Below are 19,072 nucleotides of genomic sequence, written 5' to 3' on the forward strand. Positions count from 1 at the left end.
ATCCCAGGAAAGGAGACTGTGTAACTTATTTTTATCATAGGAAATAGAACTGCAACATTGGATTTGGTTTTGGGTTTTTTTTTACAAAATGTAGCTACTCCATTTGTTCATTATACAATAAATATTTTATGGTTCTTTAATAATACTAGGAGAAGAGAATGTTGCGTAGATGCATTCCTGGAAACTCTATTAATATTTTCCAGACGTTAAGGAAACTATGGAATTTCCAAACACTTTAATAGAAAGAAGAGTTATTTTTTATGGCACTGATGTACTCAGCATTTCAGCTTGCAGCCAAGGATTTGAGCACACATTTTCCTTTACAATGTATATTGTTTCTTTGCAAAAGCATAAAAGTTCTACATAACATATACAAGGGGCCGCCAATGCAGCTCCCAGAGGTTCCTGCTGCATCCATCAGTGCCTCCTATGGTGCCCACTAAAGGTCACAGGTAAGTGTCCCCTCAAAACTCCACAATGCATAAGGGAGTGTTTGTTCTTCCTCCTCAGTTCCTGACTCAGTCTCTTCCACATTGAACATGCCTGCACTGGGGGCCAGGACAGGAACACCAGCCCCCCAATCTGTTCTGAAAGGTGTGTAGAATTTTGATCTGTGAGCATGGCAGTGGCTGGTATGGGTGCCTTTTTCTTTTGATGGGTTGGCTGGTGGGTGAGACATGGGCTGATATGATTTAAGGCAGCTTCATAGGTTCCTATGAGAAGCTACTCAAACCAAGGGAACTGATTCCATTGGCAATTCCTTCTGATTATACATTTTTAGATCAAGATGCCAGGAATTTTTATTGCTATGCCTACGAAGACATCAACGCACCTAGAAATTTATTGCCAAAGTTTCCTTCATTTTGTGTTCTTTGCAATCTTGAGAGAAGCGTCACCTCCAGGCTCAAGGTCCTTTCTATCAAACTTATGCTGGGGCTACCGTTAATGGTAATTTTAAGAGATCTGATACAAAAGCAAGGAGTTGTTTTGTCAGCGTATTTGGATACAACTTTAATTACTCCTCTGGGAATTCATTTTGATGACAAAAGAACGGAATATATTAGAACAGGCAAGTTAAGCTGAGTTTAAACTGAGAAATAGATCCATATATGTCAACAATGAAGTTGTAAGCTTAGAATTAATAATGAAAATGAAAAGATCACTTAATCATTACAGTTCTTTAACACTACCTTGTCTGTTTAAGGACCATCGTAATCTAACTGCAGCTGTCCTTAAAACCTGTGTTATAGGAACATGGAATCCTGCCTTATACTAGGACTATCTGGTCCATCTAGCTCAACAGTGTCTGCCCTTACTGGCAAAAGGTCTCTGGGATTTTAGGCAAGAGACACTCCCAGAGATTGGGAGTTGAACCTGAGACCCTCTGCATGCAAAGCAGCAGTTCCACAAGAATCTGCCCTACTCGTGATCTTCTCTGGTTCCTAATCATATGGGGAGCCTCCTCCATGAGTAGAAAAGGCACTCTGCTACAGAAATCCCATCAGCATTCAGGAAAGCCAGCACTAGGTGTATGGTGACAGGCTAAAGGTGAGCCCCAGAAGACTTTTTCTACTTGGCTATCATCATTCTTATTTGGCTTTCTTAGCCAAAAATTCCCAGGGTGAGTTACAACAATTAAAAACACAAGATTAAAATCAGTACAAACAATTAACATTCTGAAGAATAGAGCTGGTCCTAAAAATACATAGGCGGTATGCAATTAAGTTTTACTCAGAGTAGACACATTTTGAGTAAAACTTAGTTGTGGATCGCCCTATGTATCTCAGGTGTCAAAGGCCAGGGTAATGGGCATCTTCAGCATATGGCAGACTCTATACAATGGAAGTGTCAGACATGCCTCTGTGAGAACGGAATGCTATAGCTTAGGAGCTGCCATAGACAATGCCCTGTCTCCCAGAGGTGCCAGTTTAGGAGGGCGAAGGCAGGCGGCAATGTCACATGTGTGATGTCCTGGCATCTTGCACACAACACCAGGATGTCGGGAGGAGCCTAGGGCAGAGTTAAACATGGCAGCCTTGTGGCTTCAATGGCCAGTGGCTCCTCCTCCACCTCCCCTTGGTGCCACCACCAGCAGGAGACTGCTTTGACCTGTGGAGGGGAAGGAGCCAGACACTGGAGCCAAGCCACAGTCAGCTCTTTGACTCACTTCTGTGCCTTCTGAACATGGAGGAGGGGGTGCTGGCCCTCAGCCTGAAAGTATAGGAGGGGTCCAAAAGGGCATGGTCCCCAAGAGCTGGCACCCCTGCCCTCCCATATGCCCCCAGCCCCTCCAAACTTTGGAGGAAGATGGAAATACTAAGAAGGCTCCCTCTGTCAATCTTAACTCCCAAGAGGGTCTATAGGGAAGGAGGTGATCTTTCAGATTTTGGGGTCTGAAGGGGACTTAAGAAGAGTAGGAAATTGGTTTCCATACAGACTGGATCATTTTTGTGCAAGTACAGATTTATATGCATTATACATGTATGGCCCTTTAATTTGGGACAAACAAAGGTAAATAGCTCTTCCCTTTTGCCTAGCTTTGATACCCAACCCAAATCAAACATTTCACACTAAGGCAATCCACAGAAAAGTGGAGTCACCATGTTTTAACTTTTTATCAAAATTCTTCCATTAACTGGATCAGGACATATCCTCACAGTGCAATCCTATACATTTCTTCAGAATTAATTCCTATTAAGTTCAATGGAGTTTACTCACTGGGTGCAGGATTTCAGCCTAAATTTATTAAAACATATACACACTACCAAAGAAAGATAATTCTCCATACTTCAAATACCTTTGGCAGGTCTGCTTTCTTTCATCTCTGTTGTATGGAACACATATTATCAAGTTTCTAAAAATACAGAGGATTATCTTTTGGAAAGCTATATTACAGCATCATGTAAATTCTACTCAAGTTTACAACAGATGACTGCAAGATGCATCGCTGAACATTTGCTGCATTTTCCCCCTTGGGCTACACAGCTTCTTACAAAGCATAGCAGCTCTTTCATTGCTGTATCCCCAAGGATACCTAAGGACTAAGATATTTTTCACAGGAGCTACTCTTGTAGTAAGGTATTAAAAAGTGAGAGAAAGAGAACAACAGACAGCATGATAATATTTCCATAAAAGTAATTTTTCAATGAGGGGTGGGGGGTGGGTTGCACGTGCATGTTTGCTCCCATATTTTAAATGAAACTGGTTTCAAAATAATTTGTTTCGAGGAAACTACTTCCAAGTGGGAAGATTAATTTTAAGACCTGGGGGTTCAAATCCTATGCATTCTTTCCTTGGAAAAGTGGGACTTACTTCTGAGTAAAAATGCATTGGGTTGCAGCTCAGAAAACCTTTAGAAAGCCTGGCCAAAAAGCTGGGTGTGGCTGTGTATTTTATGTTGCCCTCCATCGCTTTCACATTAGCAGCAGGGTATTGCAAGTATCTGGTTGCTACAGGCATCTGGGAAAAGGAAACTCAGGGTGGTTGTTGTTGGTTTTTGTAGTTTCACACCTTTCATTTGAATGAAAGAGAGAAATCTCAGCTAAAGGTAGTTAAAGGATATAAATCCCAATTCACACATCCACAAGAAATAAAGCCAGTGCCATGTCCACCTACACTATTCCTCTTGCCACAATCAAACAGTTTAATCTTTTTTTAAAGGAGGAATAGCATGCAATGAAACCAACACAGCAAGGCATAACAAAGTCAATAGTAATTCAACAAAACAGGCAGCTGTGTGCTTTTTAAAAGAGCCCTTCAGTCACTGTCCATTCAGATTAACATTAGGTTTGTCTACCATTTCAAGACACTCCAAAAAAGAAAAACCAAAGCATTTCCTTATTGCCAAATTACCTAGAGATCAGCAGTGGATAACACATTCCTACTACAACCTTCACACCCTAGACATGTAGCTTCTACATACTACAATGCCTTAGTGACTAAGACACTACTACTTCTTAATGTTTTCAGAATATCAAGCAAACAGTAACAGGCAATATGGTCTTCCACAGCATAAACACAGAAAAGGTGATCCATACACCTTCATTCTTAAGACTTCAGAGGACTACTACTGTCTTACTGCTCCACACACACAACACACAACACATATACACATATTGCTATGTCCGTTTACATTACCTTCTTGGGTCTTTTCTTCCTTTGATTACTTCCATTATACTTCTCTCCACCATCACTCTTCTGAGCTGCTTCCTCATTCATCATTTTGAATAGTCTTCAATGCAAAGAGCGTTGCCATTAAACCCTCTCAAACACACAGAGCATTAGCAAATGTGTCACTTGCTGGAGAGGAGGAGGGGTGTGTGAGCAGGGAGGGGGAGGGTAGGACGGAGGAAAGAAGACGCAGGCACAGAGAGGGTGAGCGCGATGATGTTGCTATGGCAGCAGCTACCACAACTGTTTATCTGACTGCATTGCTAAATCTGATTTAACCAATTATCACAGAATCTTGGCTCTTTAACTGTAGAAAAACCCTTAAGCAGAATGCACAGAATCCGGAATAGAATTTAGGAAACAAGTACAATGACCTAGTTAGTATAAACACACACACACACAATACGTTTTTTAGGATCCACCCTATACTTTTGACTGTAGATTGTTTTAACTGATGTTATTCTTGCATTTTTGTATTGATGTAGCTTGCCCTGAGACCCGAGAGTGAAGGATGGGTGGGAAATTTATTTTTTATTAATTATTGTTATTACTATTACTATAGATGCTCAGATAGCTATACCTGCTACACACACACACACACACACACACACACACACACACACACACCCCTATCTGTATTATCTGCTCAGGAGTGCCTTCTTACAAATCTGTGAAATGTTAATTACCCGAGGTCACTGTACCAACTTCTGTAATTCCTGAAAGATATAATACATAAGGATTTGCTTTGTCTTCGTCCCATTTACTGACTGGTAAAAATCTTAGGCAATTTCCCCCAGTGTCACTGTGAAATACAGATTTTACTAAAATCAGTACAAAATGTGGATAATTATTTTGCTTTGGGCTTCCAAGTTCTTTAGAAAGCAGACATTTCACAATTATAAGCTCTTCCCTTCCTCAAAGGAAAACAAATGACTATGGAAAACAGACCTTCCATTTTTCTCTGATTATTACTAGTTTATTGTTCTCATTGGAAAGTTTAATTAAAGCATGCACTGCACACGATAAACAAAACAAGATGAGTGATTCCCTAAATGCTGCAATCTGACCCAATGCATATAGAAAAACCAGGACTGAAAAGTCCCCTTCTGTTGGAAGGCCTTTCCTTCAAGGAAGGTACACACCATTAGAACCTACCAGTGGCGTAGCGTGGGGGGTGCAGGGGGGGCCGGCCGCACCGGGCGCAACATCTGGGGGTTAGGGTTAGGGGGCGCAAATCCATGGGTTAGGGGGCGCAAATCCACGGGTTAGGGGGCACAAATTACTTGCCTTGCCCCGGGTGCTGACAACCCACGCTACGCCACTGGAACCTACGGATCTAACCTCCATGTATTTGCACAGCTTGATACAGGAGCTTCTTCTATACAAGGGAATTCTGAGGTGCAGATTGTGCTCCCATATTTGCAATAACTTTCCCATTGATTTCAGTGGTGAAGCCAGTTGGGAAACCCAGTTGACCAAGAGTTCCATCTGTGTAGATGTCCAATGATGCGAAGTCATCTCTCTGTCTCTAACACACAAACACACACAGCACTTACAAGTCACTTTCTCCCACTGCTTTTCCCACTCGAGCAGGTGTGGGGATGTCTTCACACAATGATTTATTTTCCCATGTTAAACTCTGAGTGACTGACACTTTCATTTATGCATGCGCCATCATCAGCACATGCACAAAAGCTTCCTGAACTGTTTACACCACAATGGAACCATGCCTTGCATTTTCAAATTGCATGGATGCTGGTCTGAGAAACAGCACATCCAAGAGAAGTATTTCTCGAAAAGCTACAAGGTACAGAGGGCACTGCATTTCCTCAGGGGTAACCTGTCAGGGGCCACAGACCTGTACTAGGTAGGTATGGAATGAAGCCACACCTTATTCCTCTCCCCCCATCACTCACATGAAATCAGACTGTGATTGCAGACTAGCCACTCCTATTCTAGAATATTATTTAGAGACAATTGGGTGGACAAAAACCAAATAAAGAATGCAATTCAGAAGGTTCTGTCTACTTCATATGATTAATGTGATTTCTACAGAAAGTATTCCAGAGCAATGATTGGCAAAAGTGTATCTTTGAAAGCAAAACTAACTGAAACTGAAACTGTTATGGGCCCCAATGCACATTGTTCAGAAAATGCACAATGAACCTTCTGTGAGGCTTTCCAGGCAACTAAAGTGGGAGAACAGGGCCAGAAAAGTTTCCCTCCATGAACTTCTTAAATTAACATTATATTATAACAGTATTATAAGGAAGTCCTGGCATGTAATGATACTGAGTATTTACTATTTGTTTTTGTCGTGTGTGATTGACAATATCGCCTTTGGAAAAACCAAGCATATTCCTTGACAATTCATAAAAGGACTAAAGTCTAAAAATCATATTCTGACAAACATTAAATGTACAGAGTAATATTTGTACATATGGAAACTCACTGAAGTACATCACACTAATTAGCCTTAACTGCTGTTTCTTGTTTTACAAAAGCCAATGCATTAATCTTCATCAACAGCTTTATTTCTATGATACCATAAAGCAGCAAAGTTGAGGAAAATAGAAAACCAGACATTTAATGGCTGAGCTACACCTATGGGACTACAAGAATGGTCAACTCTGCAGCCTTATTCAGCCCAGGTAACCTAAAATAAAACTGCAAGATGATGTATGACTCAATTATCTCTCATTTGTCTTCAGCTGCCAGTCTGCCTGAGATTATAACAGTCAGCAGATGGCTCTGAGGCCCCAAGTGGGGAAGATTTGGTGGTCCCAGTGTTTGTTAAGGCAAAAGGAATTTTAAAAGAATATTACTACAATTAATTTGCCGATTTCAGTTTGTGGACCGCTGTCCATGTCTCTGAGTGCAAAGCATTTCCTGGCAAATTGCTGTACAAGCTGTCACACTTCATGCATGGGAGGCCCTTGGAAACCACAGGGTACAGAGATCAAGCTGTTAACTTGCTAATGGCACAATTCTCCATTGCTTTTACTCATCAGACTCCTATCATCTTCTAGTAATATGTCAGGACACAGCACAACTACAGAATGGGAGATCAATGCAGTTTCATCAAGTGAAACAGAGCAAAAGCTCTTGTCGCAGTTAATTTTCATCACTTGGTTTTTAATTCATTTGATTCTTTTCTTCCTTTTGTGCATGTAAATATTTCCATTTCTTTCTCTCCATCCCTCTCTCATTCTCTCTCTCTCTCTCTCTCTCTCTCTCTCTCACACACACACACACACACACACACATACACACACACACACTGTTTCCCATTGCTTTTTTCCTAAAAAAAGAGGTGTCAGAACCATTGCTTTTTCTGGGGGGGGACACAGGGGTACGCATACCCCTAAATATTTAGTGAATCTAAGTTTGGCCTCATTAAGGGGCAGTATTTCAATATGAGTAGTAAAATGAGAGTACCCCTAAACATTTTTTTAAAGCATAAAAGCACTGGTCAGAACTCACCATGAATGCCTCCCTTGTTCTCTTTTAATGGCAATGGCACCCACCTGAGAGGTGCCAGAACTGAGTTCCCCTGGGGGGGGGGAAGTCCTGCTGTTCCCCAAATTGTTTGACTTTGCTTCAAGACTTGGAACATAAGAATAGCTGTGCTGCATCAGGTCAAAGGCCCATCCTAGTTGCCCAACCAGATGCCTATGGGAAACATGCAAGCAGGACCTGAGTGTCACAGCACTTTTCCCTCTTGTAATTCCAAGAAAATGATATTTAGAGGCACAGTGCATCCAACCATGGGGGATAGGAAAGAGCCATCATAGCTAGTAGCCATTATTGATAGCTTTCTCCTCCATGAATTTGGTCTAGTTCTTATTTAAAGCAACCAAAGTCGGTGGCAATTCACTAGAGGTGAATTAAAATTTTCAGGAATCTATATTTTTATTTAAACTTTGTTCATTAAAGCTCCACACTACAGGATTGAAGTAGATCAGATGAAAAACAGCTGCCATGATAGGATGATGCAGAAGCAACTGTTTTATTGATTTTGCTTCAAGGACACACTTATCTCTATTTTCATCTATGCTTGTGAATCACAATCCAGCACAGGATTAAGATGATGTTTATATATCACATAAACCAAAGACAAACCCGAGGAACTTACCATCCAGAACAATTAAATTAAACAAATTAAATCAGCAAATGTGACACCTTAATGAAAGGGACATCTGGTCCAATAGTAAAATGATTTCCATCTCTCATTGAGGCTGAAATCATAAACTCCCTTACCTGGGAGTAAGCCTCATTGCACCCAGTGGGGCTTACTTTCCAAGTAGACACATACAGGATTGCACCATTAGTTTTGCATCTTTTCTCCAAAATAACAACATTTCTTACTTATCAATACAATTATTTCAAGCAATACAGATGGTGTTGGTGGAGATGTGTTACACAAATGAACTATTTATATGCCTATTAATCAGTTTATGCTTGAATAATGTATTTTTCAACTGCCGGTAGCCTGCCTGGCCTGCCTTTAGGTTAAATTGATTTCCTTAGTCATCAATATGAACTATCCACTGATTCTGACTTTGTAATTAAATAGGCACACAACCACATGGAAAATATTGCATGGCTACTTCATCTACCAAATGAGGCTTTATGCAAATTTGGCTTATTTCATATTTTATTGAAATGTCATTTCTTAAACATTATGAAAATATCAGACTTCTGGTCACTGCTCCATTGAACCCAGCTACAATAGTTTTGTGTTCTGTTCTTTTAGGTGTCAGACTGCTGCTGTGATAGATGCTATCATGAAAAGAGCAGGCTCTTATGAATAAATGTAAATTTCACATCCTCAAAATTCACATAGCTACAGTTTTGTTAATCACTTTGCACTGGATATTGGAAAGAATTCTCATCATATTAGCTAATTCTTTTCCAGCTAATGAATTGTCTAGAATTATGGTCATCTGGGACTTCCATGAACTTCTCTTACTAAGAGAGTTCTGCTGGTTGCTTTGAACCAAACCCTGAGGCTGCAGCTGCCCAGGACTGATAAGAAAACAACAATTGAATAGTGCAAATCATGGAATGCCAGAGACCAACTTCATTTTATCAGCAAATTAATCAAATAATCAGGCTGGGAGGAGAGTAAGCAGGATAAGACACTTGTTTTTAATTGCATCTTCAAGAAAATGGTGATTTAGATTATTTTGCTCCCAAAGGGGAGAAGCCCAAAGTGAGACTATAAGGATCTAGGAAATCAGTACTTCTACAAGCTATTACGTAAGAATCCCAGGAGCAATGCCCATGCTTTCAACAAGTACATTACAGGAAGAGTCAGTAATTGAGACACAGATAGGTAGGCAGGAATAAAAACTAATGCACAGTACACTACACACTGCTCTTGTTGAAGTTCCTTTAAAGTAGAAGCTCTGTGAAAAGAAAGCTTGAGGAACAGTGAATCAAAAGTCAGACCTGGTCTTTTCAAACCAGCTGGATTTCCTTATAATGTAAGGAGGAGTCCTGTGCTTTTCCCAGTAGTCAACAATATACTTTCAGGAATTCCAAAATCTGGGCATGCAGACAATCATCCATCTCCGCTGTTACTCCTCAGCAACTGTCCTTCAACAGGGACCTTCCATATGGCTATCATGACGAGTAGGGAAAGACAGACTCCACTAATGTTTTCAAAGTCATCTAAGTTATTAGCCATTGGCAGTGAAGTCCATGCATTAATTCTGTTGTGTGAAGAAGTATCGTTCACTCACCTTTTCTGAAAATGTGTCTGAATTTAAACTCCATACTGGGTGATGGAAGACATCAGCAATTATGTTCTTTGCGATATTACTATCATCATCATCATCATTATTATTATTATTATTACTACTACTACTACTACTATTGTTAAATTTGTATACCCCCTATACCTGCAGGTCTCGAGGAGATTCACAGGATAAAAGCACACCATAAAAACACGAAATACACAATAAAAATAAAGACAAAAATAACCCAATAACCCTCCCCCAACACATTTTAAAAGGGTATTGGATGTAAATCAGCAAAAGGCCTGGTTAAAAAGGGATGTTTTTGCCCTGTGCCTAGAGGTGTATAATGAAGGTACCAGGCAAATCTCCCTGGGGAGAGTATTCCACACATCCTGGATCAGCAACTAAAAATAGTAAGTTTGACCAAAGGCCTAACTATCCGACCACAGTATTTCCCATAGTGGTCAATGTGATAATGGCTACTAGTCAGGGTGTTTATACAATACATCAAAATCAGAGGCAGCATATCTCTGAAACCAGTCTCTGAAGCACAAAAACAGGAATGAGTTAAATATGCTCAAGCTCATGTCCAGCTTCTGATTGGTCACTATGGGAAATAAGATGCTGGACAAGATAGGCCTTTTGTCTACAGATTGCTATAATGTTACAGAATGTATTCCCTACTGATATATGATGCATGAGAGGCCCCATCTGTATTGGCATTCTGCCGGCTTTTGAAGATGCATCTGTTCACAAAGGCTTTCCCTTGATCTTTCTGTCTAAATACCCTGTTTCAATTGCTGTATTTTGAATGATTTTATTGTGCAGTTTAATTGTGGATATTTATATTTTAATCTTTGTGTAACTGGCTTTTATATGCTGTAAATTACTTGGAAGTCTATTTTGATATTAAATAAAAACAACAGCAACGTTCTCCAAGAATTTGTCCAATTGAGGTCTCAGTTGACAATGTAGGAGCAAGGCAGCAGGCCTTGAGATAATAAGCACTAAATACTCAATTATTTCACAACTCACTAGAGCTACAAAATCACCTTAATCCTTAGTTGTACCATATGTCACATACTCAGACCTCCAAAGCCTCAAGCTGGACTTCCCTTCCAGTGTGGCGATATTTGGTAACTGGCTTGATGATTCATAAACTGTTTATTATAATGAGATTACATTTTAATTCAGTACATATTGCTAATTTACATCTATTACTAGCAATTCAAATGGAACAAAAGCACATCATATATGCTCTGAAATGAAAATAAATCAAATGTGAAGCCAAATTTTAACTGGAATTTCAAGGCACATTTAAGTTTAAGATTTCACATAACCCTCCACTTAAGCATATTCCACCAACTGAAAAATATGTACATCTCTGTAGGAATGCCTCAAGATGGGGGAGCAGGGAACAGAGAAGAGAAGAGGGAAGTTTTGCTAGATAATGTTTTCATACTCATTTAAAAACACACATCACATTCAATTAAATTACAGTGGTACCTCGGGTTAAGAACTTAATTCGTTCTGAAGGTCTGTTCTTAACCTGAAACTGTTCTTAACCTGAGGTACCACTTTAGCTAATGGGGCCTCCCACTGCCACTGCACTGCCACCACACGATTTCTGTTCTCATCCTGAAGCAAAGTTCTTAACCCAAGATAATATTTCTGGGTTAGCGGAGTATGTAACCTGAAGCATCTGTAACCTGAGGTACCACTGTAATAATAATTTGCATCTAAAAAGGCTGGCACAAAATAATTTTCCTTGGATCTATCCTATTCAGCATAGCTTCAACACGGGTGTGATAAAACAATACTCATTCTTTAAAAGTTTATTTATGTATTATTTATTCTATTTAGTACTATAAGCAATCTTACAAAAAAAGTAGCATATTTTCAGTTTCCCTTATTTGCATATCAGCACCAAGACACTGGACAGCACCACAAACAGAACTGCTGTATATGTATTTTTCATTTCCCCCCTAAGAGACTACCATTGCATAAGAATTGTGCCAGTGAATGTCAAGCATCCATAGGGGGGAGGGAATTAAATGGTGGGCAGAGAGAAGAAACAAGTTATGACTAAATTTAAGCACTTACAGCTTAGAGTATCTGAGAGGAGAACATGGCTTACAAGCCAGAACTCTGAATGGAAGAGTTACTGTTAAAGAATGAGTATATGCTGCAATATTCTGTTACAGGTTACACTTTATGTATATTACTCAGCGTATCAAGGCTGTCATGGAGTAAAAATGTACATATACGCACTATGAAAAATTCTACACTGTCCAGCTGACAATCAAATGCAGACAGGAATAACAAATGTGCTGGAATGAAGATATATGAAAGGCAAATTCCATGCAAGGTCTACAGTGTTAAAATAAAACCTATAAACTCAGAGCATCCTTTTCTGCCATATGGTATGGGAGCATCACTTGTCTCAAGCATGCCTTTAGATATCAGGCATTTAGATATACTCATATTAGTAGCTGTACTTCAATTTGTCTGGCATTATACAACATCACTTCTCCCCCCCCCCCCAAGCATCAAACTTACCCCCATATTTTCAGAAATACAAGTGAATGGAGTCTTTGGCACCCTATAATTACCATATTGATCACATGTCATGTGATAATTGCTATAGTAACCAGACACCTGGTGTGGGATACTTTCTGACTAGAAAAAATATTCCTGAAAGTACTATTGATATCTTTATTTTTCCCTCGGCTTCTTTTTCGTTTTAAGAGTGAAATGAATTATATCTCTTTGCTAAATATCATGACAAGTGAAATCTCAAAGCATGTTTTCAACAGTAAGAAGCATGTGCAACTAGGCCTACGACTTAAAATATTAAGCAGCATATAAATGTTTTAAATAAATAACTTGTGTATATTATTCCCTTTGTTCTTTTAACATTTATTAAGCACTATTATAGCCTGAAACTCTCTAGAGTTAAGCATGAATAAGCCCATTTACATCTATGGACTTAAGGTTTGCCTAAGATGCAGCAATTTCCTTGAATTTTTCAATGTGGGTAGAGAAATTACTGAAATGTCTATTATCATATTTTGGGACACCTTATTGGAATCACTTGGGCTTATGTGCTTAGGCATGTTGTGCTGTAAGTATTATATTCTTAAACACATGTGGCTGGCATATATTTTGAGGTCTATATATTAAGTTGCGGTAGTTAAAATAACAGGTCTTGTTCTTGTATGAGCCTTCACAGGGCTAAGCCCAGAAGATTCCCTATCAGATAATGCAGCCCTGGCATGCTATGCCTTGTAAACAGTGCTCCAGATTTCATGGTCTTTCCTGGCCCATGCTGAAGGTGCTGCAGATCACAACCTGGGTCCCTCTGCCTGCAAAGCACGGGCTCTACATTGGACCCCCATTGGCATACACGCAAACACACATGTTGCACTTACAATCCTGAATTCACCTCCTCTCAATGACCCTCTCCCCTTATTCTTGAACCACTTACCGTATTTTTTGCTCTATAAGACTCACTTTTCCCTCCTAAAAAGTAAGGGGAAATGTGTGCGCATCTTATGGAGTGAATGCAGGCTGCGCAGCTATCCCAGAAGCCAGAACAGCAAGAGGGGTTGCTGCTTTCACTGCGCAGCGATCCCTCTTGCTGTTCTGGCTTCTGAGATTCAGAAATTTTTTTTCCTTGTTTTCCTCCTCCAAAAATTAGGTGTGTCTTGTGGTCTGGTGCATCTTATAGAGCAAAAAATATGGTATATCTCCCAGTGCTGACTCTCTGGATGTCACCGGTCAACCTTATTTTCAAGCCACATTTTTCCCCCCATGTCAGCAGACAGCGGACTTCTAAGCAGGCCTTTTATTAAATAAAAATGCAGAAGTACAGCCAGTTTCAATTTCCATGGGCTTTCAGATCACAACTTGTTGCTAGAGAAAAGTTGGGCAGACTAGGAGTATTTCTGCAGAAACAATGAGATGGCATTTGAAGCTTCCAGAGAACGGGGAGTCTTTATGCTTTTGCAATGTTAGCACCATGGATAACATTTCCTTATGGTTATTTATGAAAACCAAAATCGGTATAATAACCTGATTTTGCAGACTCAAAATTGTTTTCCCCACTCCACCTCATGCTAAATATTTTTCTTATCTGAGAGATGATTTTGCCATACCTCCCTTTATGAATTACTGCACTCACCTGTTTCTCCTATACTGTTTATTTACTGGGGAAATATATATCCTGCTCTTCCGTCAAAAGCACTTCTTAGTGCAGTGTACAAAAATGTAAATACAATAATTTGTATTTCAAAAGGTGGGAATACAACTGTAAAACAGCAGAACTGTCAGACAGTATTGATACAGAATTAAAATTAAAAACCTGGAAGCTTCAAGTTCTAAAATACCCAGGCCAATACTTGGGTGGCAGGGCGTGTCTTCAAATGTCCTTGAAAAGGATCAGACTTGGAGCCAGGCAAGACACCCTGTGGACAGCATTCCAAAACTTGTAGCAGCACAACTGAAAAGGCCCTATCTTCAGTCACCATCCTCTTTGCCTCTGAAGGCAGGAATAACTTGAAGAAGGGCTCTGAGGATGATCTTAATAGACGGCTTGTACAGAAGCAGATAGTCCTTAGTTACCTGAGACTTAAACCACTTAGGATTTCAAAGTCTGAAGCCAGAACTTTAAAATGCAGTATTAATCAACAATATAAAACAGCAAGCATGCTCTCTAACATTTTTACCTTAGAATCCAGGACATGGCCTTACCCCCATGTAAGTCATGTGACCTGTGCAAGATCACAGAGCCTCAAAACATTTATTTTTGAGCTCACGATCCCACACATTTTACCCCAAAACACAACTTTTGGGGCTCCGTGATCACACGTTTTGGGTGCCCATTGATATTATCAGAACAGTTGACAGGTATGACAGCACATGAATGACAAATATTTTCAACAGCTGGCTGCTTAATTATGGAATATTTTTTTTTCACTACATGTTGGGGAAATATGTGAAATACTGTGACTAGAATTGTCAGTAGAGCTAATTTTAGCCCGACCTGATTTTGTGATTTTACTTTTTTAGGATCTGCATATGTTTCCCCATTTCCTCATGCTGTACTTTAATGCTAGGAATGAAATAGATGGAATTGTAGCTGGTTCGTGATGACCCAAGTACACAAGTACTCCCATAGGCCTTTAAGTAAGATTTCTTTTCTCCGATGATGAGCTGAGAAGGAAGGAAAACCCAGTTCCCATGCCCAACGTGCACAGGGGAGATGAAACTCACCCACTGCTCCTCAGCTGACACTAAACAGTGTTGCTGTTAAACGTCCCCTACCCAAATGGGAATGAAAAATAGGCCCAGCCCACCTCCCCACCAATCAGTGCAGATCTGCTGAAAAGCACGGAAGGCATAACCCTCATGCCCATTACGCCACAACGTAATGCAGCAAAAGCTGCACACACATGAGAGAAGGTTAACATTCAGAATAGCAATTTAGCACAAGGTGAGACTGAAATTCAGAGGCGACGCTGTGAAGTAGCTGAAAGATGAAAGCAATATAAGATTCTCTGTGGGTCTGATATGTGGAACCGGGAGCATCTGGGGTTTGCCTCTACTTATGTCCTACTTGTATAGTTGTAAATAAAGCAACTATTATTAAAAGGAAACAAAACTGTAAGGAAGGGGTTTTGCTTCAGGGGAGTGTTGGGGGCCAGGTGAAGAGTTCTGGCAGGCTAGAGTTTTCCTAGGCCAGTCACAGTAGAAGGAGCCAGCATTGATCAGTCATGAAGTGCCAAAGACCTTGTTGTAACCTTCTATACCAAAGTAAAATGCAACTCTTCCATTATTTTGCCCAGTTCTGTGGCGAGGTTGCTTTTGTTTTTGTTTGAACCTATAATTTTTTTAAAGAGCTGGATACTGTTAACTTATTAACCTCAGTTTAATCTGTTTTTTTTTAAGTCTGTTTCTTTCAGTCTGCTTCTAATAATGTTTGCTAGCTGCCTTGAGAACTAGGTGGGAGATTATTTTTCAAAATAAATAAAATGTGTTCTTATTGTTTGGGTTTTGCTGCATTTTGTATTTCTGTTACAAGCCATTTTGTCTTCATTGGGCTTCAATGGATATTAAGTAAACTAAAAAATGGTGTTTTTTTCAGTTTGCATCAGTCACTGAGTAATCCCTTTCCAATCTAAATAAATCAGAGATTGATATCAACGAAGGGATGTATACTTCACAATAAATACATAACACATGCATAGGTAAGGGGTAAAAAAGTATATATATCAGCAGTATAACGATCTCTTATATCTGGTACAGGATCAGGCAATTGCATTATTTGCTTTAAATGCTTCTGGGCAAATGGTCAGGACCCTCAATACCCCTATCAAACTTTTGAAGGAGCTTTTGTAAAAGGATTTGGAAACCAAAGACAATTGAATGACAATGAAAGATTGTACATAAACTCACAACACAAGCTGCCTCTCCTCTGCTGTACCATAAAATGCCACGTGGCAGTCATAACACAAACAGGAGACACAAATGAATGAGGAAGGCGAGGCCCCAGCAGAGATCAAGAGTTCCAACAAGGATCATAGAATCGTAGGATGGTAGTGTTGGAAACGACCCTGAGGGTCATGAAATAACACTTTCTGCTCTGGCAGCCTTTTCCTTTAATTGCAGGTGAATGGCAGGATAGTTATGAAAACTCAATAGTAAGGGAAAAGAGATGTGGAGGGGGAGAGGAAGTCTTATCATTTTTATCACTTCTTCAATGGAAAACAGGTTTTAAGGTTCATCCCTGGTTCAAGTTAAGCCCTGAAACCACTGTGGAATGCTGAGTGCACACTGTGAAGACCTGGCATCAGAGAATGGGTTGAGCACATTGTTTAGTCTTTCAAAATTGAGGAAGAAAATCAGCACAGGGTTTCTTTCTGGAGCATTTGCAAATGCTAATACAGTAAGTATTTCAGCACTAGTCTGAAGAATTGAACATGCAATCTGAAGCATAACGTGAGACCCAAATATGAAACAAAGACCACAGCATGGTCAGAAAGATTTCTAGTTGTGAAGCAGATCCATACCGCACCAAATCTGCGCTAACTTCACCCAGTGGTTGCTATGCCTGCAGACAGTACACATGACTCCTTCCAATAGCTCAGGTTGTTTTTTCATAGCAGATCATAAGATTCAGAGCAATAGGATTCTTTGATTATAGCAGGCCCACATATTGCCAATTTTATGCATCACTGCAATTCTACATTCCTTCTCATGTGCAAAGGGGTGAGAATCAGTTCAAATAACAGTAAATATACATGACAAGATCGTCCCTTCCCAGCTTATCTCCTACTCAGTAAGCCTAAAGCAAACCCCACATTCACTGATGCAACAGCCTGCAACATCCTCCTGTCCATGTTCTGCCCTGCACAAAGTTATTTGCCACACCTCAGCCTAAGGGAACACAGAGGAAGAAAAGCAGAGTCAGCCCTGTCCTGGACCATCATATTTAGTTTTTAATCTTAGTAACTTAGTAACTAACTAACTAAGTAACTAAGTAACTAACTAACCCTGTGTAACCAAGGGAACACAGGGAAGCAACAGGATTTCAGGAATTAATTTGAAGCAATTACTCTCACTGTATCTCTGTCTTGGAACTTGATTTCAAAACGAGGGCTGAGTACTGGATTATATTTATCATGTTCATATTCTGCCCTGCAGCCCCAATGACAGTCCCTCAAGCTGCAGCAGAGGAACAGTGGGGAAGCAGAGTCACTCCCTCAGCTCTGCTGGGAAACCACCTCCATGGGCTTCTCCTTCCACGTGCTGCCACTTGACCATGGCCATTGCATCAGTCTGCCGCAAAGAGGGAGGAAGCAGGATCAGTTTATTGACTCTGTTGAGAGACTAGATGACTTTGGCTCTTCCTCTTCAACTGTCACCTGGTAGCAACCATTTCATCAGGCTCTTTCTATTTAAATTCCAGTAGTTATTTATAAATGTGCATTTATGCATTTGAATCAGCATGTTCAAATTATATGCATGTCGGTGCCCTGATGTCGGTGCTCTTTGCTGATGTGAAGGAAGCAGATATTCGGACATTTTGTGTTGGGGGTTTTGGCTGTAAAACCTGGGTTGTAAAATGGTTGCTGGCTGCTTGGCTCTTGTGTAAAGGGTGGTAAAAAGTTAGTAAGACGGTTAAAAGTATAATAGGAAGTTTTACTCAGGAAGCTGTTCAAAGGTGGGTCAAAAGTTTAAGAGGAGTGTTTTGCTCCAGAGGTTTTGCACAGGAGAGTCAAGAGGTTCATCCGAGGATTCTGACATCAATTAAGGAGAAATACTTACTAAGACTATATTCCTCCTACTTGGCTCGAGATTGAGAAGGGGGCTGAAAATATAAGTCAAGCTAGAAAATAGGGTTATTAGAAGGTTGTGGAATCAGATAGCTGAAGGCTAGAATTCAGCTACGAGAAAGAAAAGAGGCTGAAATACTTTTAAGACAGATGGAACACTGGAAAACTTTAGAGACCATAGGTGGGCAGAGTAGGAGGAAGGAGCCAGGAAAGGATCATGACATGACCCAGAAGCTGAACTGGGGAATTCAGATTGGTAAGTATTTACTTGGTTTGCAAAACCATATAGAATAGGTATTGCTGGGTGCATTTATCTGTGGTTCTTTGGCTTTGTTTCTAATTTGCTGTACCTACTCACACAGCAAAATTAGCCTCCCCTCCCATACACGGTTTTCTCAAAAACTGTTTGTTGCCCTACTAAAGTCCAGAAAGTTAAAGGGGTTTTTGGCAATAACAAAAGTAAAATCAACAACAAAGAAAGTGACTAAGCTCAGCACTTTTTGCATCTCTCTCTTACAAATGAGTGATTGCTGTTCTCCATTTTTTTCTGAACCCCTCAGTTGTTCCAAGACATGTGTTTTGGGAGGAGTGGTGGTTGAATTACCAAGAGGTTCTCCCAACTGACAACGAATGCTGACAATTAAAATATAATGATTCACATCAGTCCACACACACCAGCATAACAAGCCTAAAGACAACTCTTCAAAAACAGTAAGCTTCCCCCCCCCCAAATGCTCACCAAATAGCTCTTAGAAATACTGTTTCTGAGGCAACATTCCTTCAGTAAGTGTCCCTAAAATATTAGTGTTCCCACCCAAATGA

The 19,072-nt window shown here is 40.1% G+C and overlaps 1 protein-coding gene across 16 annotated transcripts in view; it reads right to left on the reverse strand.

Annotated features, from left to right (window-relative positions):
• Positions 1 to 19,072, reverse strand: part of ANK2 (ankyrin 2) — a gene marked incomplete at its 3' end in the record, with an annotated part of 315,375 nt that overhangs the window by 201,423 nt on the left and 94,880 nt on the right. For 5 of the 16 annotated variants that reach the window (XM_083631493.1, XM_083631488.1, XM_083631487.1 and 2 more), the window contains exon 1: positions 4,138 to 4,326. The exons of 6 other annotated variants lie outside the window; for them this stretch is intronic. In XM_083631493.1, the coding sequence (XP_083487619.1) occupies positions 4,138 to 4,221 (84 nt within the window). In that variant the 5' untranslated portion in view covers positions 4,222 to 4,326. Of the gene's footprint in view, positions 1 to 4,137; positions 4,335 to 19,072 lie in introns of those variants that run through there. 5 more of the 16 variants (XM_083631505.1, XM_083631503.1, XM_083631501.1 and 2 more) reach the window with 3 other exon arrangements.

Source organism: Podarcis filfolensis (assembly GCF_964270895.1).
Source record: "Podarcis filfolensis genome assembly, chromosome: 9".
NCBI lineage: Eukaryota > Metazoa > Chordata > Lepidosauria > Squamata > Lacertidae > Podarcis > Podarcis filfolensis.